This window comes from Pseudophryne corroboree, chromosome 7, assembly GCF_028390025.1.
Source record: "Pseudophryne corroboree isolate aPseCor3 chromosome 7, aPseCor3.hap2, whole genome shotgun sequence".
Classification (NCBI taxonomy): Eukaryota; Metazoa; Chordata; class Amphibia; order Anura; family Myobatrachidae; genus Pseudophryne; species Pseudophryne corroboree.
The window spans coordinates 193,366,074-193,387,715 of NC_086450.1; the positions used below are offsets into that span (position 1 = coordinate 193,366,074).

A 21,642-nucleotide genomic window follows, 5' to 3' on the forward strand; every position below is an offset into this window, starting at 1 on the left:
AGACAGTCCTCCCACTCTCCCGTCTCCTCTTCCTCTGCATTGAGCAGGAAAACACAGTATATGCGAGGAGTATGTACTTTGTATGATGGCGTTGAGCACAGGATATGGATTGATAGCTACTCCCCACCCACCCCAACACTTGTAGTTCAAATAGTCATAAACTGCTCACATGTACGAAGCCTGGGCACAGAAAAGGTGAATTACCAGAGACAGCAATGTAACATTCAGCGGTGCAAGTGGGCGGGTACGGGCGGATACGGCGTACCGTTAAGAATTTAGCCACGGGTACGCCGTACCCACTGCCGCCGGGCTGCCGCTCACTGTGACTGCACTGCCGCTGACTGCTATGTGAGAGGAGTAGAGCGCAGCACAGTGCCTCTCCTACCCCTCAATTATCTGTGATGTCCAGTCTCTGCTCCGGCGGCTGCTGCGGCAGGGGATGATCTCAATAAGGCACCGGTTTGCTATCCAATCAGAGCTCGCGGACCGGCAGCCGCGGCTCCTGTTTGGCTGCCGGTCTGCCAGCTTTGACTGGCTAACGAACCAGCGGCTCATTTGAGGTACCCACCGCCGGAGCTGCAGAGACCGGACTTCAGGAGCATTGAGGGGCAGGAGAGGCATTGTGCTACGCTCTCCTCCCCTCACACACAGCACAAACAGGCAGCAGTGATCAGGGGGCACTGTATATCTGCCACTGTAGGGGCACTGTATATCTGGCACAGGGGGGACACTGTATATCTGGCACTATTGGGGTCATATGTGTATCTGGCTCCCCATATGTGTATTACATCCCCATTTTCATTGGCCACGCCCATGTGACATTTGTCGACGCCCATTTTTTTGGCATGCGCCTTTGGTGCGCGCACACAGTACCTATAAGACATTTTTTCTACTTGCACCACTGGCAATGTTCATGTATTTACTGCACCTAATTTGTGTTTCCAGGGTGGGCTTATGTAATAACCAGTATTATCATTCCGGCAGTCTTTGCAAGAATAGTTTTTAAGGAGCATAATTTTCTTATTCCCCTTATGTTTCACACTGGCTGCGCAGCCTGCAGCGGTAGAGGGGACAGGCATGGAAATGTGGGGAGCGGCTGCAATACTGTAGACCCGCTGTCTCTGACATTTACCTTACGATGCGGCTGTAAAGTAAGGCGGGTAATGGAGGAGAGGACAGGCCAGAATGTGAGACACAGAGCAGAATGATGGAGGATAGGAGGAGTCGGAGTGTGAGGAAAGGACCAGTTGATGGAGGAGAGGAGGGTCCAGAATGTGAGGGGTGGAGCAGATTGATGGAGGAGAGGAGGGGCCGGAGTGTGAGGGAAGGAGCAGAGTGATGGAGGAGAGGATGGTATCAGAGTGGAAGGAATATCAGTGTAGAGGAGCTGGAAGGGAGCAGTCACCACAACTGCAAGGAAGATGGCGAGCACAGTTTGAAGTTAAGTAGTAAACTCCTGATAATAATAATATGTATGATGCCGTATTGGTTTCTCGAGTTGCTGTTTTGGAGTAGATGGGAGTGCGGTGGTATCTTGGTCACGAGGCAAAGTCTCAGGTTGGCACCCGTCCCCTACCTTAGCACATTTTTATATGCCAGACCATCCAGATGCCCCTTCTACATGTTCAGACTGCTTCTTATGCCCTTATATGTCATTACACTCTTCTACATGCCCCTTATATACCATTAGACCCAACTAGATATGCCATCAGACAACGGCCCCTCATAGACTCCACCCCCACATGGCTGCTTCAGAAATTTCCCTGTCTGGTTTTCTATCCCAATCCGTCCCTGCCTCCATGGATGTCAGAGCAGAGCTGGTGCAAAACCTGGCAAGTTGCAGCACCCACCAGCCACGGGAATCTCCTCTCCCATATTTAAGTGATGTCTGTGTCATTAAGCTTATCTGTGTTGTGTGTGTCAGTAAGTAATGTCCGAGTCAGTAAGGGGTATTGATTATTAAGTGGTGTCTGTCTCAGTAAATGGTATCTGTGTCAGCAAGGGGTATCTGTGTGTGTCAGTAAGTGTCCGTATGTTTATCAGTAAGTGGAATCTGTGTCAGTAAGGTGTGTGTTAGTAAGTGGTATCTGTAAGAAGTGTGTGTCAGTAAGTGTGTTTGTCAGTAAGGGCTGTATGTGTCAGCAAATGTGTTTGTGTCAGTTAGTATGTACAGTATGTGCAAGTGTGTCTTTATCAGTGCATTTATGTCAGTAAGTAGAATCTGTTTTAGTAAGGGGTGTCTGAGTCAGTAAGTGGTATTTGTCAACAATGTGTGTTTGTGCCTATGTCTTTGTGTCAGTAAGTTGTATCTGTGTCAGTAAGGGGTGTCTGTCATTAAGTATTTATGTGCCAATAAGTGATGTCTTTGTTCATAATGGGAATCTGTCAGTAAGTAGTGTCTGTGTAAATAAATCTGTTTATCAGTAAGGGGGTGTCTGTGTAGAAAGTGGTGTCTGTGTCAGTAAGTTCCAGGAGCCCTCAGTTCCCTGTCTGCTCCATATTGCTCCAATCTTTTCACATCTGCTCTGTTTTGCCTCACCATCGCTCCCCTTTCTACTTCTGTGCATGTTGATACAGCTCTCTGTATTATATGGTGGTCACTGTGATGCTCCCTGCATGATATGGCGGTTACTGATGCTCTGTATTATATTGTAATCACAAACTTTGCTTGTTATAGTTAACTATTAAGTTGTTGAAGGTAGGCCCTAGCTATGGTATTCATGGAGATAGCCACACTCATGGCACAGGTCACACACACTATTTAGATCACACATATCACATCACTAGTCACACCACCACAGCGCTTGTCACACCTCCTCCCGAGGCACACAATAGGCCCTTCATAAATTTCAGCTCCAGGCCCATGTGAACCTTAATCTAGCACTGGTGGGAGGCACAAAGGGAGGTTGTATGCGCAGAATACCTTTCAAAAACATCTGTACTTCAGGGACAGAAGCCAATTGTTTCTGAAGGAAAATGGACAAAGCCGAATTATGGACTTTTATGGAGCCCAGACGTAGGCCCACATCTGCCTGTAAAAAAAACCCAGGAAACGTCCCAGATGAAATTCCACCGCAGACCAAGTTCTGCTCTCACACCAAGAGACATATTTCTTCCAAATACGGTGGTAATGTTTAGACGTTACCCCCTTCCTGGCTTGGATCATAGTCGGGATAACTTTATTAGCGATCCCTCTTCTGGCTAGAATCAGCCGTTCAATTTCCATGCCATCAAACGTAGCTAAGGTAAGTCCTGATAGACAAACGAGCCCTGTTACTATAGATCCTCGCAAAGAGGTAAAGGCCACGGATCCTTCTGAAGCATCTCTAGAAGGTCCGCATACCAGGCCCTTCTTGGCCAGTCTGGAGCAATGAGGACTGCTTGAAACTTTTCCATTTTCATTCTTTTGAGAATTCTTGGGATCAAAGGAAGTGGAGGAAACACGTACACCATCTGATAGACCCATGGAGTCGTCAGAGCGTCTACCGCCACTGCCTGTGGGTCTCTCGACCTGGAACAATACCGCTTGAGCTTCTTGTCGAGACGAGAGGCCATCATGTCGATTTGTGGATATCCCCACCGACATGTCAAGCACCTGAACACTTCCGGGTGAAGGCCCCACTTCCCCGGGTGCAGGTCATGTCTGCTGAGCAAGTCTGCTTCCCAGTTGTCTACTCCCAGAATGAAGACCGCTGACAACGCCACAGGGTTTTTTTCTGCCCAGAAGAGAATTCTCGACACCTCTGACATTGCTTCTCTGCTTTTCGTTCTACCTTGTCGGTTTATGTATGTCACTGCCGTTACATTGTCCGACTGGACTTGAATGGCCCGATCCTGAAGAAGATAAAAGGCCTGCAGAAAGTCGTTGTATATGGCCCTGAGTTCCAAAATGTTGACTGGAAGGACAGCTTCCTGACTTGACCATTTTCCTTGAAACTGCACCCCCCGGGGGACTGCTCCCCAACCTCGAAGGCTTGCGTCCGTGGTTAGCAAGAACCAGTCCTGAATTCCAAACCTCCGACCCTCCATGAGGTGTGAGGTCTGTAGCCACCACAGAAGGGAGATCCTGGCTTTTGGCAACAGACGAATTCCTCTGGTCAACTTAGGAGAATTAGAAGAAATTGCTCCAGAGACATTGACTTTGAAGAACAAGATAAGAATATGTTGGAGAATTTCAAGGATAAACAATACAACACAGCGCACCTTGAAAGAGAGAAAGAAAGGTTCAGCAACATTGAAAGGGGAGAGTTATTGAAGTATAAAGCAAAAGAAGATAAGGAACAGAATGATGTATTATTCATATCAGAATATTCTGCACAAAGTAAGCTTTTAGAAAAAAGTATCAAACAACATTGGCACATACTTAGAACAGATGTAGACCTTCAAGATATACTACCACCATACCCTCGGTTAGTCTACAGCAGGGCACCAACCCTGAAGACAACTTTGATAAGGAGTCACTTCACGACCACAAAAATTGAGCAAACACAAAAGAAATCAAGGCTTTTCTCGATGTGGAGTTTGTACAGCCCGTAAAAAGAACAGACAGAATTCCATAAAGGTAATCAAAGAAATTAATTATTTTTCCAACAATAAATCGTTCAGGATCAAGGAGAGAATTAGCTGTCATACGACTGGAGTCATCTATATGCTGTGGTGCCCATGTGGCCTGCAGTATGTTGGAAAAACGAAAAGAAAACTTCACATACGCATCCAAGAAATCTGTGCAACAAAAAATGGACGTGATAATCATAGTGTACCTATACACTATAAAGAACACACAATTCGGATCAAAGACTATTACAATTCATTGGACTGAAACAAATCCAAAGACCATGGAGAGGAGGCAATATGGAGGATATCCTGTCAAGAGAAGAAACAAGGATGATATACGAATGGGGCACCTTGACTCCCAGGGGACTCAATATAGATATGGTAATTATACCCTTCTTGAAGCAATAAAAACAGCAAAAGAACGAACAGCGGAGCCAACATAAGATGAATTCTCCATCTACACATTGCTACAGTAATTACATAGTTTGATAACCAAGCCCACTTCTATATCCCGTTATTTTAGTTTCAAGAAGAAAAACTTTTTCTTTTATTTTTAATAATAAAATAATTTTATTAATTATTGGCTCCTAAACCCATCTTGGTTTTTATTATTATCGAAGTGCTCAAAGGAATCCGACATATAGATTGAGACATTCACATATCTATAAAATGTCATGACGAGTTCATATATGAATTTACATTTCCAGGAATTCTTATTATGAGTCTCTATATACCAATTGTAACACATAATGAGTCATGAATAGAACTAGTGTGGAATTATTGTAAGCATGAGACCATAGAGAATTTCAATATACCACTTAAAGAATAATCTTTTTATATGTTAAGTATGTGTTTGTCCTTATGTGTAATGTCATTCATGTTTAAAACATTTGTATTTATGTAATGGGAAAGGAAAAAGGGCAAGGAAGCAGCCTCCACCATTCACTTTGAGGGCGGAAGTAAACAGAGACCTCGGGAACGATTTAAACAGCGCTGGGCTGGAAATCGACTTCACTGCAATCCTGACGAAGCCTTGCCAGGTGAAATGCGTCGATCGCGGAAAAAATCGATCCTGCTCCGTACAGCGCCCAGAAACAAGGAAGAACGGAGCCACACGGACAGGTGTCTGCCGGCAGACAGCATCACCGCTGCATCGCTACAGCACTTTCTAAACGGGGTTCAAGTTTTAAGAACTGCACATACGGAAATGGTAGGAGGACTTTTTATTGAACACACTGTCATTAACCCCTGCATTTACCCAGCTGAGATCCATCAGCAGTTGCCCTATCAGCACCAGCTAAACCAGCACCTACTATACAGAGACAGTGTAAATTTTTTAACTCTGGAAAAACTTTTCACCCAAGTGGGGTAAATCGCTATTCAGCGTACCCACAGGGAATTGTCTTATAGGTTTGTCTAGTCTTATATGTTAAATGCTTGCGAGTTATATACTGGTATATATTCATTAACCCTTTTTAAAAGTACTATTTATTTACAAATAAAATACAGACATATCTTGAATTAATTCCGTTGTATTTACATTCATTCACGGATTGCATACTCATGTATACATCTAGTTTTCAACTATAGTGAATTCCAGCTAATACAAGCTAAGGGAGCGCTTAACTATATATTTTTTACATATACACATCCTTCCTATAGTGGTGTCTTGTAGTACACCTACTTACAGTTCTACAGCAGCAACCAGCTTGTTAGGTTGCATGGTGGATTAGCGCAGTTCTTTCAAAACCACCCTTTTATTGAATTCCTCTGGCGCATGTAAAGATGCGATCTGGACCATTTGTCCAACAGATCGAGCTGGAAGGGTCTTGCATGAAACCTTCCATATTGAAGCGCCTCGTAAGAGGCCACCATTTTCCCCAGAAGGCGAATGCCCAGATGCACAGATATCCGGGTTGGCTTCAGGACATCCCGAACCATCGACTGGATTACCAATGCCTTTTCCAACGGAAGGAACACTTTCTGTGACTCCGTGTCCAGTATCATTCCCAGGAATGGGAGCTTCCGTATTGGCTCTAGGTGAGATTTCGGAAGGTTCAGAATCCAGCCTTGATCCTGGAGAAGTTTGGTTGAGAGGCCAATGCTGTCCAGCAACCTCTCCCTGGACTGTGCCTGTATCAGAAGATCGTCCAGGTACGGAATTATGTTCACTCCCTGCTTGCGGAGTACAAACATCATCTCTGCCATCACTTTGGTAAACACCATCGGAGCCGTGGAGAGACCAATGGCAGGCCCGGAACTGGTAGTGACAGTCCTGTAGTGCAAACCGTAGATAAGCCTGCGGAGGCGGCTAGATCGGAATGTGAAGGTATGCATCCCTGATACCCAGAGACACAAGGAATTCCCCTTCCTACAGACCTGAGATCACCGCTCTCAGAGATTCCATCTTGAACCTGAACACTCTTAAGAACGGATTCAAGGACTTGAGGTTCAGAACTGGTCATAACGAACCGTCCGGTTTCGGTACTACAAACAAGTTGGAATAGTACCCCTTGTTGTGTAGATGAGGTGGAACTGGAACAATGACTTGAGTCTGTACCAGTTTTTGGATAGCCTGCTGTAAAGTTATACTTGCCTTTTGTAAAGCTGGTAAGCCTGATTTGAACAAATCTGTGAGGTGGGAGCTCTTGGAACTCCAGTCTGTAGCACTGGGAAATAAGATCTATTACCCAGGGATCCCGCCATGAACTTTGCCAGATATGACTGAAGAATTGTAGTCGGGCTCCCACCTGACAGACCTCCAGGCCTAATGGTCCACCGTCATGCTGAAGGCTTTGAGGAAGCAGAGCCTGAGCTCTGTTCCTGAACACCTGCAATTGATGGTTTGCGTGCTTTACCTCTTGCTCCTCTGGAGGCTGTAGAAGCCCCTTTGGATTTTCCCTTAAACTTGGCTGTCCGAAAGAACTGTAAATTTGAAGCTGAATAAGCTTTCCTGGCTGAGGGAGCTGCGGAAGGAAGATACATAGACTTACCCGCAGTAGCTTTGGAGATCCATTTGTCTAGTTAGTCCTCCAAATAAGGCCTCTCCTGTGAAGGGTAGGCCTTCCACGCCTTTCCTGGAGTCCGCATCAGCAGTCCACTGGCGTAGCCACAAGCCCCTGCGCGCTGACACAGTCATAGTTAGCGGTGGTGCGTGCATTAAGCAAACCAATCTTTTTTTATGGCTTCCACCATAAAGTTCGCAGAGTCCTGTATATATGCTGCAGGAGTAAAACAACATCCCCCTAGACAAGGAATCTAACCCCTCAATTAGGTTACCTGACCATTTAGCAATGGCTTTTGTGATCCACGCACATGCAATAGTGGGGCTTTGGGTCACCCCAGCAGCTGTGTACAATGATTTGAGTGTAGTCTCAATTTTACGATCAGCCGTAACTTGTAGGGAAGCTGCACCAGGGACAGGCAGTACAATCTTACGTGATAGCCTAGAGACTGATGCGTCCACTATCGGTGGATTTTCCCATTTTTTCCTATCCCCCCAGAGGAAAACGAAAAGATGAGAGCAACCTTTTAGCGATTTGAAATTTCTTATCAGGATTAACCCACGGTTCTTCAAACAGGGTATTCAATTCCTTTGACGCAGGAAAAGTGACTGAGGGCTTCTTTTTTACATTAAAATAAGATTCCTCACACTCCTCGTACACCTCATCAGGAATTTGCAGAACATCTCCGATAGCCTCTTTAAGAGCCTCTATTCCGTCACAGAGTAGCATCCCCCCCCTCCAAATCCACCTCACCGTCCTTCATGTCTGACCCGTCAGTGTCAAACTGCAGGATATGGGCCAGAGATCGTTTTTGCAGAAATATGGGAGGGGATTGAGTCGCTGGTTTGGGGACTGAGGGGGTAATTCTGAGTTGATCGCAGCAGCAAGTTTGTTAGCAACTGGGCAAAACCATGTGCACTGCAGGGGGGGCAGATATAACATGTGCAGAGAGTTAGATTTGGGTGGATTATATTGTTTCTGTGCAGGGTAAATACTGGCTGCTTTATTTTTACACTGCAATTTAGATTTCAGTTTGAATACACCCCACTCAAATCTAACTCTCTCTGCACATGTTATATCTGTATATTTAACAGGGGTACATGGGTTCCTTACTTGAACAGCTGCATATTATTTAAAATGCCCATTTTTCCTGCATAAATTCATATTTTATACAAAAGTTATCCACTTTTATACACCCAGCCCCCTTACCTAGCCACATCACCATATAGCTCCATGTAGGGTCCCTCCTCTGTTATACATGGCTGTAATTCATTAGTAATTTTACTGACAGTTAAAGTATATATAGATTTCCAACCACTCATCATTAAAAAAAAATATATGGTAGTAAAATTGTACCTTGTTCTTGTTCCATACATAAATTTACTGCGTAAAGTATGAAACAAATAATTTTAGACACTTAGGGAGTTATTCAGAGTTGTTAGCAAACCTACAAAGTAAGCAATTGGCCAAAATCATGTTGCACTGCATGTGGGGCAGATGTAACATGTGCAGAGAGATTTAGATTTGGGTGGATTATATTGTTTCTGTGCAGGGTAAATACTGGCTGCTTTATTTTTACACTGCAACTTAGATTTCAGTTTGAATACACCCCACCCAAATCTAACTCTCTCTGCACATGTTATATCTGTTCCCCCTGCAGTGCACATGGGGCCTAATTCTGAGTTGATCGCAGCAGCAATTTTGTTAGCAGTTGGGCAAAACCATGTGCAGTGCAGGAGGGGCAGATGTAACATGTGTAGAGAGAGTTAGATTTGGGTGTGGTGTGTTCAAACTGAAATCTAAATTGCAGCGTGAAAATAAAGCAGCCAGTGTTTACCCTGCACAGAAACAAAATAACCAACCCAAATCTAACTCTCTGCAAATGTTATATCTGCCCCCCCCCCCCCCCCCCACAGTGCTCATGGTTTTGCCCAATTGCTAACAAACTTGCTCCTGCGATCAACTCAGAATTACCCCCATGGCTTTGCCCAACTGCTAACAGATTTGCTGCTACGATCAACTCAGAATTAGGCCCTGAGTCTCTATTCATAAACTCATCCACGGTCTGTCTTAAGTATTGCGTCTCTTTCTAATTGCGGGATAGCTTTAAAGATATATTTGAGAACATTCCTTTAATGGAATTAACCCATTCTGGTTCAGCCCCGCTATTCTGGGAAGGTGCACTACCCCGAGTACCCAGTAGTAAGCCCCCTGGTGAAGAGGAACACTCCGCTGTACATGAAACACATTCTTTGCCTGACATAATGTAAATGTGACAGCACACACACAGGAAAAGGTTAAGCACAATTAACCCACAAAGAGCCCTTCAGGGAGACAAAGAGTAATTTGGAGCCAGCCCCCACCGCGCCCTTATCGCTAATGCCAAGCTTAGCCTGGTCGCAGACAAAGTACCCTGATAGGGGACTTAGTACACTAATAGACGCTCCCCCCCTGCTATGACCCCCTGGTACCGCTGAGGTAATCTGGAGTGACACTGGAGGAGCTACGCGTCCCTGTCAGTCAGCATCTGTGTCCACGGCAGAGGGAAAATGGCGCTGGTGAGCTGCTGGATCCTCTCATAGTGAAGCCCCAGCAGTTTAATGGCACGCAGTCTTCCCGCTTTTTTTATACTGTCTGTTGCTTAAAATGGAGAGAAAACTGTTTTAAGGCTGTTTTTGCCAGTGTACTGAGATGCAACTGTGTACTGTGTCTGGAGACGCATTCCGCCCCATTTAGAAGCCGTGCGTCTCTGTACCCTCATGCCGCCATAATGGCCGGCCACCCGCTAGTCGGGACGCCGGCTTAGTACTCACCACTCTTCTTTCTTCTGGCTTTGTTAGGGGTGACGGCGTGCTACAGGAATGCACGCTCGCCATCGTGGGGCTTGCGAATAGTTCGCTCAGTACCCTATCAACGGGGAATGGGACAATTAACCCTTGAAGAGGTTGGGCCGTTCCCCCCCCTAAGTCCCACGAAGCAGGCAGGCTGGTGCCAACCAGTCCTGCCTGCAAATAACAAACGTATAAAAGAAATGCATAAAACTCTTAAGGGGCTTCCATAAGCGTGACCGGCTCCTCCGTGCACATTTTCTAAACTGAGTCTGGTAGGAGGGGCATAGAGGGAGGAGCCAGCCAACACAATCAAATTCTTAAAGGGCCCAAGGCTCCTAGTGGACCCGTCTATACCCAATGGTACTAACTGGAATCCCAGTATCCTCTAGGACGTAAGAGAAACATAGTAATACACTGGGTGACTGCAATGGAAAGCCATTGAAAGTGCCCTTAAAGAAATCCTTTCTGCGGAAAGAAAATTAAAGTAGGAAGTGTCACACATTTTCCCACCTGTTAAGTTCAAATAGTCCCCTTCAGATGTCTTCCATGTATTGGAGGGAACATGACCTCTAGTTAGGGATGGCAATCGACCACTGACGATTCATAATCATCGATGGTTTATGGCCAAAGAAGAATACTTTTACCGTTGATTGGGGAGAAGCAGATGGTTTGCCTCCGTTGATTGCATGGCATAAACACATTTTTTGTAAAAGGTGTTATGACACGGAGTATAGCCCCGCCCTCGACACAAAACCCCGGGATGGCCTTCGGTTGTGGAAACCATCGATGGACATCCATTACATAGTTGGCAGTCATCGATGATCACTTACCATACTACCATTGATCGTAACCATCAACAGTTACCACAGTAATGGCCATCCCTGCCTCTAGGCATTTTGCTACATTATGTTTTCTTTCTAGCTTCCTCTTCTGCTTTCCAGCCACATACTTATTATCAGGGATAATTGGTTTCATTGTTCTGGGTGTAGTATGTTTCCCCGGCACCCAGCATACCGACACCGGGATCCCGACCGCTGGAATGCCAGCGCAAAAGAGCCCCCTTGGTGGCGCGCTATGCTATTTATTCTCCCTCCAGGGGTGTCGTGGACACCCCAAGAGGGAGAATACTTGCCGTTATACTGGCGGTCAGGAATCCGGCATCGGTATGGTGAGCGCCGGGATCCCGACAGCCGGTATAACAAGTGCCACCTATTCTGGTATATGACTCAGTTTATTGCATTGGAACAATTGTATCAAATAGAAGGTGTGTGACATTGGAAAATGAATGCATTTAATTTATCTCCTTACACTCTTGGGATACATTTTTAGTAAGTGTGCTCTAATATGATTGTCATTCATTGGAAACACTTACCAAATAAAATGATTTCCAGGGCTGGGGACAAAGTCAAATTTGGTGCTGATCCGGCCACTCTCGTGCTGGAGATATGATGTCTCCACACTCAGATGCTGTGTGCGCTTGGCATGGTGAGAGATCCAGCTCAACAGCCATTGATAACTTTTGTCTTTACTAGGCACCTCAAGTGTTATCATATAGTGTCTCCTGAAGGCGACCGCACCAATCTGGGCACCTTTGCGGGCCAATGCCAATGCTGTCCCAACCCCAACCAGACCAAACCCTGCCCCAAAGTAAGGGTTGTCTTTAAGGGCCGCTAGAAAGTCAGAAAATGGCATCTCCGAATATGATGGGAGTCTGTCTTATTTTGCCTGCTGCATTCAGTCTGAAAAATGAGAACATTATCTCATCAGTACCAAGAAAGCTGTAATAGAGTAAACATAAAATATAAGTTATGTTAAGAACTTACTGTTGATAACTGTATTTCTCCTTTGTCTACAGGTTTCCACAGGATAACATTGGGATATGATGGAGTGACAGCGGATTGGCACCAAACGATCACAAGCTTTCAGTCCTCCCAGGATGCAACGGGCTCGTCCATATATCCCCGCCCACTGACTCAGGCAAATCAGTTGTATTCCAAAGCATTTAGGCAGGAGCATTATGTGGAACCCTATTCAGGCAAAAAACACACATGCACACACTTCCATGCAAGAGGGAAGAGTTTAGCGAGTACAAAGATTCTCAAATTAGGTGCGTCAGGGTAGGATCCCTGTGGAAACCTGTGGACATAGGAGAAATACCGTTATCAACGGTAAGTTCTTACCATTACGTATATTTCTCTGGCAGGGTCCACAGGTTATCCACAGGATAACATTGGGACTTCCCAAATCAATTTTTTGTGGTGGGGACGCTCCTGATTAATAGGTGCGTAATATGATGCCCGAATTGAGCATCATAAGAGGCAAAGATATCCCAGGCATAATGTCTGATTGAATGTGTTTATTGGACGCCATGTGGCTGCCTTACATATCTGTTCTGCTCAAGCACAATATTGTGCTACCCATGAAAGACCTTCCTAACGAGTAGAGAGAGCAGAGACATTAGCAGGGACAGGGAGATCAGCTTAAGAATATGCTTCTGAAATAGTAATTCGAAGCCATCTTGCTAGCGTCTGTTTAGTAGAAGGCCAGCTCCTCTTGTGAAAACCGTAGAGGATGAAAAGAGAATTGGTCTTTCTAATGGCACTGGTACGATCCATGTACATACTTAATGCACGGACTACAACCAGCGACGAATCTCCCGCAGAAAATCCCGATTCCTGAAAAACCGGGACCATAATATCATCATTAAGGTGGAATATAGATCACCCCTTAGGAAGATACCCACACCTAGTTCTGAGAACTACTTTATCTGGATAACATCGGAAAAGGAGATCAACATGACAGTACATCCTAAATCTGACACTCTTCTAGCTGATGCCATAGTCAGCTAAACGAGAACTTCAGCGGTCAACCATTTAAAATCCACTTCACTTAGTGGTTTAAACAGAGCAACTTGACAGGCTTTGAGGACTAGATTTAGATTCCCTGACCCAGCAGTAGGAAAAAGGGAAGGTTGAATGCGCAGCATTCCCTCGCAAAAAGTGCGCACATCCTGCAATTTGGCATTTTTCTTTCGGAACCATACAGTCAATGCTGACAGTTGTATTTCCAAGGAATCCATCGCTAAACCTTTATCTATTCCTGTCTGAAGGTATGCTCAAACCCTGGAAACTCTGCAAGATTTTGGGTCCATACCTCTTTTATTGCACCAATGCATATAAGCGTGTCATATTTGGTGATAAATACGAGTCAAGGGAGTTTTTCCTTGCTCTGAGCATTTGTGAGAATCTTCTGGACCTCAGTATATAGATTTCAAGAGCCACGCTATCAAAACAGTTGATCCAGATATCTGTGATAATCAAGGACCCTGCCTTAGTCTGGGCGTAGAGGAAACAGAAAAGGTATTTAACATTTTCTGCGGATCCGTGTACCAACGCCTTCTGGGCCAAGCCGGGGCTTATTAGAATCCCGGCATCTTTGTTGTATTTTCCTCACTATCCCGAGTAGCAGGATGATTTGAGAAACACATAAGAGAAATAAAATTCCCATTAAAAAGACATCCACAAAGATCACTTCCTTTGTTCCGGACCAGATTATGGCTTTTGTTCAGATGGGACACCATGAGAATTATCTCTGGCCAAGCCCATTTGTCTACCAGAGTCTGAAACGACTTTAGGGTGCAAAGCCCATTCATTTACCTGAATGGCGTGTCGACTGAGAAATCAGCTCTTCAGTTTAGGACTCCCGGAACAAACCCTGCGGACAAGGCTGGAAGATGGAGTTCTGCACACTTTAGTATGCGATTTACCTCCTTTCTTGCTATTTATCTGCATGTTCCTCTCTGAAAGTTGAGGTACACTACTGCCATTTCCTTGTCTTTGCAGATCTGAACCGATCTTCCTTTAGGACTGCCCCATGCCTGAATCAGGACCCAGTATATGGTCCGAAGTGCTCACAGATTTATTAGCAGGCACCTTTCTTCTGTGGTCCATAATCCCCGGAATCATAATTTTCCGGACAATGGCCTCTATGGACGTGAAGACTTGCATTTGTTGTCAGGATTTCCCCACCTGATATCCAAAAAGAAAAAGGTATCCTCTGATCTAGATAGAATGTCTGTAGCCCCCAGGCTACTCGCTTTCTTACCTTTTTTTTGCCAGTACCACGTACTTGTTTGTGTACTGTCCATCTGGCCCACCTACACCACCTGGTATTCACAGATGGTCTTGCGCTCAGAGACTTTAACCAGGTACAACACTGCTTAACTTCCAACATCAATTGAGATTAGATATATCCAGTGTGATGCGGCCTTAGATGGAGGATGTGCTGAAAAAGTCTTGAGTGGAATTATGCCCACTCCCCATGTGTATTGTTAACACCATCAAACCCATCATTCGCATTGCTGCGTGAATTGATATTGTTTGATATTGTAACCACTCTCCTAGCTTTGCCTTGGATATCTTGTTCTGAGTTAACTGCTTTCTGCAAACTTGAATTCAGTATAGCCCCACCGTGAGTTATGTTACGGAACCAGAGATGATCCCATTTACGAACCACCTGTGCCTCTGCAGACAAGTTATTTGTATGATGTAGATGACACAGAACCTTTCCTGTATTTGTGTCAGAATAAGAAGGTGGTCAAAGTATGGTAATTTTCTTAACCTCTACTAACTTAGATAAGATGCCATAATCATTTTGGTAAATACTCTGGGGCTGTGGCTAACCCAAAGGGTAAGGCCTAACTGAACTTTTGCTGAAGGATGGTAAACCTTGAGATAACACTGAAGGACAGTGTTATAGGAGCCTGAAGGTAACATTCCTGACTTATCCAGGAATATCATGTATTATATTGGCTCCCCACCCAACTATGGAGTTGCCTCCACGTGAACAGTGTTACCCAAATTTCTCTGGTTTTGAAATTGATATTGGGGAGAGGGATTGTTTTTGACCCAGGTGGGAATAACCCCCCCCCCCCCCCCCCCATTGTGCACGGGATACTGGAATGACTATTCCTGACAAAACATTTTCTGAATTGCTTCATGCAAATCCCTCGCCTACGCCTCTACCCGAGACGGGCTGAAACTGAAAACCTTTTAGGAGAATGGTCCCAGAAGGGAAAGTATAAGCCTAGAGATACCGCTTCTTGCACCCAGGCATCTATTTGTAGACTATCAAATATGTGCAAACTGAAGAAGTCGGACCCTTTTCCTTCTGGAATCTGCCAGAAGGAGAACCGCAACATCATGCTGATGGCCTCTGGTTGCCTTTGCTTCTTTGCCTTACCAAACTTATTGTATTGAGGCTGTTACGTTCCTTTATGACCCACAAGGCCAACCTGGACCCCTAGATTTGGGGTTATTATGTGGAAGGAAACGTGACCTTCTTGGAGTCTGTTTCTGACGCCGGAATAACTGTTTAACTCCTTCCCAAACAGAAACTTCCAGCCAAGGCAAAGTTTTCAGGACCTTCTTAGATTCTGAATCAGCTTCCCATGTATGTGAACCAAGCTGCTCTCTAACAACTATTTTTATACTGATGCCCTAGAACATTAATGTCCATTAGTGTCCATCTGAGCTATATCACTTGCAGGCGCTGAAAACTTGTCTTCCAGTACCTCAGCCCAATGTATCTACAGCACCTGGTATTTCAAGGTGGTCTCCCCTCCAAGAACTAACCAGGCCCAACACTGCCTAGCTTCCAAATCTAGTGAGATTGGGCCTATCCAGTGTGGTATAGTCGTAGATTGCAAGGTGAAGTCATGGCTGGCCTTATGACTGCCCAAGACAAAGACAATATGGTCTTATTCTTTTGACGGCAGAGGCCCTATAGATTTTTGCATTATCAATGACATGCATATCTATTTTGGGAGGCACTTCCCTATTTTAAACAGTCCCTAGTTGGAAAAAGATATTGGAATCCCATTTACCGGGCATTCTATTTTATTGGGTGTAACCCAAACCTTTTTCCTGAATTCTGCCCTCGTGAAGAGGCCCTTTTGGGACGTTTAAACACAAGTGCCTTAATTTTTACCACAGGCTCTGCTGCCTCTATTGACAGACTAGCCTTTTTTTGCCCTCATTTATTCAGCTTATTTATTTAGCTGATATCTTTTACTTGTTCTTCGTATGCTGAAGTAGAGTATATAGAGCTTTCATCGTCTGATGATTATCATGTGTAGACTGTGAAGTCGATGATTTATTTACATTCGGGTCATCAGCTTGTCTTATTGGTGACGCTGTTGGGGATATACCACAAGCAGTGAGCAGCATGTGTTAATAATGTAAGAATTAACATTTCAGCTAAACTGTACAAGGTCTGTGCAAACATAGCCTCAATGGGTCTATCTATACCTGATGTAGATCAGGAATGTATTATGCTAAACAGCAAATCATTTTCTTTTTCATCCACTAGGGGTCCCTGGAGTACTCTTGGGATATGGACGGTGTTAGCAAGGACAGGCACTGAATATTTAAATTTCAGTAACTCTCCTCCCTTCCATACTCCCAGAATACCTCAGTGTTTTTTCGGTGCTCACATGGATAGGAGCACAAAGTTTAATCCCTTCCCAGGTTACACAAAAGCTATGGGTCCGGGATTACAGAAGCTGCTGCATGCAGCTTTTGGCGTGTGGGGCCTCACAATAGGAGCCCCCTCACAGCCACAAGCAGCTCAGCTAACTTCCGCTGAGGCTGCAGAAAGGACTGGACGGAGCTTGCTGGAGAAGCCCCGTCAGAGCCCAAGAGCACAGGTCAGCTACAAAAGTCCATCACAACACAGGATCGCAGGTATTTATGACCGGGGCGCACCGCGTGTGGGGACTGCGCGCCGCCATAGCTGTTGCCCACCGCCGGCCTCGAATCCCCTGCTGCCTGCCACTTGTCACAGGCTCCCTAGCGCCCGCTCCCGACCCGCCGGCCAGTGTTAGAATCCGGCGCAGAGGGGTGCCAGCGAGATGATACCTGTTGCCGCCGCCGCCTGCTAATACGCTCCACACCGCTCCCCAATATTACAGAGCGCCCGTTACACAGTACGGGAGCTCGCGCTGGGGGGGGAGTTGCGGCGGCTCAGCTCTCACTCAGACCGCGGACAGCGCTCAGGGCTGCCGCGGTCTGTCCCCTTTACACGCAGCGCAGCTGAAGGGGGGGGACGGACGACATAATGCCCACAGCAGCAGTACTAGACAGGCTGTTAAGCCTAGATTATAAATTATTAAATATGTGCTTTAATTGAGAAAGGCTGCTTTCTATTGAGAAAGGCTGCTTTCTATTGAGAAAGGCTGCTTTCTATTGAGAAAGGCTGCTTTCTATTGAGAAAGGCTGCTTTCTATTAAGGCTGCTTTATATTGAGAAAGGCTGCATTATATTGAGAGTTAAGGGCATGGTTTTAAGGGCACGTCTTTATAACCTAGTATGCTATGTTATACAATGTAAGCACATGGCTGGAAGCCATTTTAACCATACTTCCTGTTTCTTCTTCCAGAAAGGGCTGTCCTACAACAATACTCCACCGGATGGCGTAGGGGAGTTGGTAGGACTTTTGGATCAGTTTTCCTATAGTCTGGCCACGTGCACTGCCTTCAGCCGTACAACATAATGAATAAGGAACCAGCAAAAACAAAGATGCAGTGTAACTGCAATGTCTGTCAGTGTGTGTTGCCTCACAAAATGGGCGCTGCTCGACAACAGAGACACACGGCAAGAATTGAGGCTCGGGTGAGACCACAAGAGATACCAGATCTCAGAATAGGTCTCAGTCTTTGCACAGATCCCAGTCTAATTCGGGTCACAAAGATAGTTCTCATTTGCTTATACTTTCCCAGTTTCTGCTATATGGCATCCTGGCGACTGCGCAGGATGAGCATGAGGAAGGTGAATTGGACCAGCAGTCAGATAGTGAGGATATTGACAGCCGGCATTGATAATCTCATCAGGACGGTACGTCAGTCTCTGATTTTTACAGACACTGAAGAACCGCTGACAAATAATAAGGTGGTATTTACTAAACGACAGAGATCTTTAGTGTGTTTTCAGAGTGTTAATAGAAATCCGCATAAACGGGTTTCTATACCTCGCTGGTTTAAGGCTAGTTACCAGTTTCCACAGTCTGTGACATCTACATAGGAGAATCCGCCAATGGTGGATTCGTCTGTGTCAAAACGTACAAAAAAATTAACCATTCCAGTACCAACTGCTACTACGCTTCAAGATCCGTCAGAGCGTAAGCTAAAAGTCCATGTATACAGCAGCAGGGGTGCTGCTTACACCTGGTTTGGTTGGAATTTGGGTACATAAGGTGGTGATTACATTGATAACACAACTCAGATCCGCCTGCAAGTCGACCACCTTATACTTCTTGCTGATCACATCGGTGAAGCTGCTGAGTATTTATGTACAGCTTCTACGGACGTCTGTCAGGTCAGTTCTCGCTTTTCAGCGTCACTAGTTTCGGCACGACGGGCTCTCTGAAAGCATTACCTTCCGCTGGCAAGAAGTTGTTTAATTCTAAATTAGAGACCTCAGCCTTTTCGAGGCCGTGGTAGAGGAACAACCACACCTAGTAGATGTGGTAGAGGACGTGGTTTACAACGCTAGGGCCACCAAGAAGCCTGGGGCATGACGTGCTCCCAGCCCATGTCTGAGTTCTGGAAATCGCAATTCAGTCTCTGCTAGATTCAGCAGTTTGTTTCCAGTTCCTGTTCACTAACAAGGTCAGGGTTATTATGCCAGTTCTTTGTAGGACCAAAGCCGGATGGCTCGGACAGACCAATATTGAACTTAAAGGGTCTCAATCAGTACGTCACTTACTACAGATTCAAGATGGAATCCCTGCGGTCAGTAATTGCAGGTTTAGAGCTACAGGATTACTATTTGTCCACTTCATCAGAGGTTCTTGCTTTTGCGCTACGGCGAAACCATTATCAGTTTCAGACTCTACCGTTTGGCCTCTCGTCAGCCCCTCGGGTAGTCACCAAACTGATGTCTGTGATGATAGCTCATCTCAGATCCCTGGGAGTGATAATAGTTCCGTACTTGGACCATCTACTCATCAAACTCTGTCTCAACAGATGATCCTCCAACATAATTTACCTACCAGAACAGAAAGTACAGAGTATTCGTCATCTGGTACAATTAGTGCTCAAGCTACGCACAGTCTCGGTACATTTGTGCATTCGATTGTTAGGAAATACGGTGGCAGCTTTCGAAGCGCTTCAGTTCGGAAGATTTTACTCATGTCCTTTTCACCTGGATGTGCTCGCACAGTGGTCGAACTCGCATCGGCAGATTCACCAGATGGTGGTGATGTCTCCACGGGCCAGAGTATCTCTACTCTGGTGGCTCAAAGTACACACGCTAACCGCAGGAAAACGGTTTGGCGTCTGGAATTGGATAATTCTAACGACGGACGCGAGTCTCAGAGGTTGGGGAGCTGTGGTTCAAAATTGTCAGCTCCAGGGTCTCTGGGCAGATCACGAAAGATTGCTGTCTCTAAATGTCCTGGAACTTCAGGTAATTTACAATGCGCTACGACAAGCAGTGCACATGCTTCGGTCTCAGACTGTCCAAGTGCAGTCAGACAACGCGACGGCGGTCGCATACATCAACAAACAAGGAGGAACGAGAAGCCGCATGGCCATGTGGGAAGTAGCTTGAATCCTCAATTGGGCCGAGCATCACCAAGTGATATTGTCGGCAGTGTTCATTCCGGGAGCGGACAAATGGAAGGAGGATTATCTAAACCGTCTGGATTTTCATCCAGGAGAATGGTCATTAAATCCAGAAGTGTTTCACATGTTGGTCCAGATGTGGGGTCACCCTCAAGTGGACCTGATGGCATCTCGCCACAATCACCAAACGCCCCAGTATGTGTCCAGAACGCGAGATCCAAAGGCAGTGGCTATGGATGCTCTCACAATCGCGTGGCCATACAGCCTAGTGTATCTGTTTCCACCATTTCCGCTGCTCCCTCTGGTGCTACAACGGATCAAAAGAGAGTCTGCCACAGTCATACTAGTGGCGCCTCATTGGCCTCGGAGAGCTTGGTTCTCGGATCTCCGCGGACTACTCGCAGACGATCCTTGGCCGCTCCCGTCACATCTGGACCTGTTACAACAGGGTCCGTTCCTTTACTCCGATTTAGCGCGGCTGCGTTTGACGGGGTGGCTGTTGAGACCGCCCTCTTAAGAATAGAGGGCATTCCAGAATCGGTTATACCAACCATGTTACGTGCTAGGAAGCCAGTTACGGCAGCTCATTACAGAATTTGGCGTGCCTATATAGGTTGGTGTGAAGCCCGGAAGTTTCCGACATCATATTTCAAGTTATCCCGACTTTTGTTATTTCTACAGCCGGGTTAGATGGAGGACTGCGTTTATCTACACTAAAGGTGCAGGTATCTGCTTTGTCAATTTACTTTCAAAGACGATTGGCTCTATTGCCGTTGGTACACACTTTTCTGCAAGGTGTCCTCAGAGTACAGCCTCCATTCATTCCACCTACAGCGCCATGGGACTTGAATCTGGTTTAGATTTTTATTTTATTTTTTACAGGTCTTCATATTTTGAACCCTTACAAGTGGTTATTAAGTTTCTCACTTGGGAAACGATTTTTCTCCTAGCCTTAGCTACGGCAAGGCGTGTCTCAGATTTGGGTGCCTTGTCATGCAAGCCACCGTAGTTGGTCTTTCATGATGACAGAGCGGAACTTCGGACGAATCCCGCCTTCTTACCAAAGGTAGTGTCATCTTTTCACATCAATCAACCAATAGTTGTTCCTGTGTTAACAGAAGATTCTGGAACTTTGGATGTGGTACGCGCACTACGCGTTTATGTATCCCGAACGTCTACAGTTCGTAAGAGGATACGTTGTTTGTTCTCTATGAGGCTGCCAAGAGGGGTTGGCCAGCTTCTACGCAAACCTTATCCAGATGGATTAAACTGGCCATACGTCAGGCTTACCTTCATGTTAGGTTATAGCCGCCTACATCAGTAACAGCTCATTCCACACGTTCTGTGGGAACTTCATGGGCAGCTGGTCGTGGGGCTTCTATGACGCAGCTTTGCTGTGCGGCTACATGGTCATCAGTGCACACGTTTGTGCGCTTTTACAAGTTTCATTCGTTTGCGGCATCAGCGTCTAGCTTTGGCCGCCTAGTATTACAGGTGCCAAACAGCTCTCCCGCTCACGAAGGAAGCTTTGGTACGTCCCAAGAGTACTCCAGTGACCCCTAGTGGATGAAAAAATAGGATTTTGGTACTTACCAGGTAAATCCTTTTCTTTGAATCCATAGGGGGCACT

The 21,642-nt window shown here is 45.7% G+C and overlaps 1 protein-coding gene across 5 annotated transcripts in view; it reads right to left on the reverse strand.

The window, feature by feature from the left end:
* Positions 1–21,642, reverse strand: part of LOC134944950 (mitochondrial chaperone BCS1) — a 158,937-nt gene that overhangs the window by 116,799 nt on the left and 20,496 nt on the right. For 4 of the 5 annotated variants that reach the window (XM_063933900.1, XM_063933901.1, XM_063933898.1 and 1 more), the window contains one exon: positions 11,763–12,129. The exons of the other annotated variant lie outside the window; for it this stretch is intronic. In XM_063933900.1, the coding sequence (XP_063789970.1) occupies positions 11,763–12,082 (320 nt within the window). In that variant the 5' untranslated portion in view covers positions 12,083–12,129. The remainder of the gene's footprint in view (positions 1–11,762; positions 12,130–21,642) is intronic. 5 annotated transcript variants of the gene reach the window in all.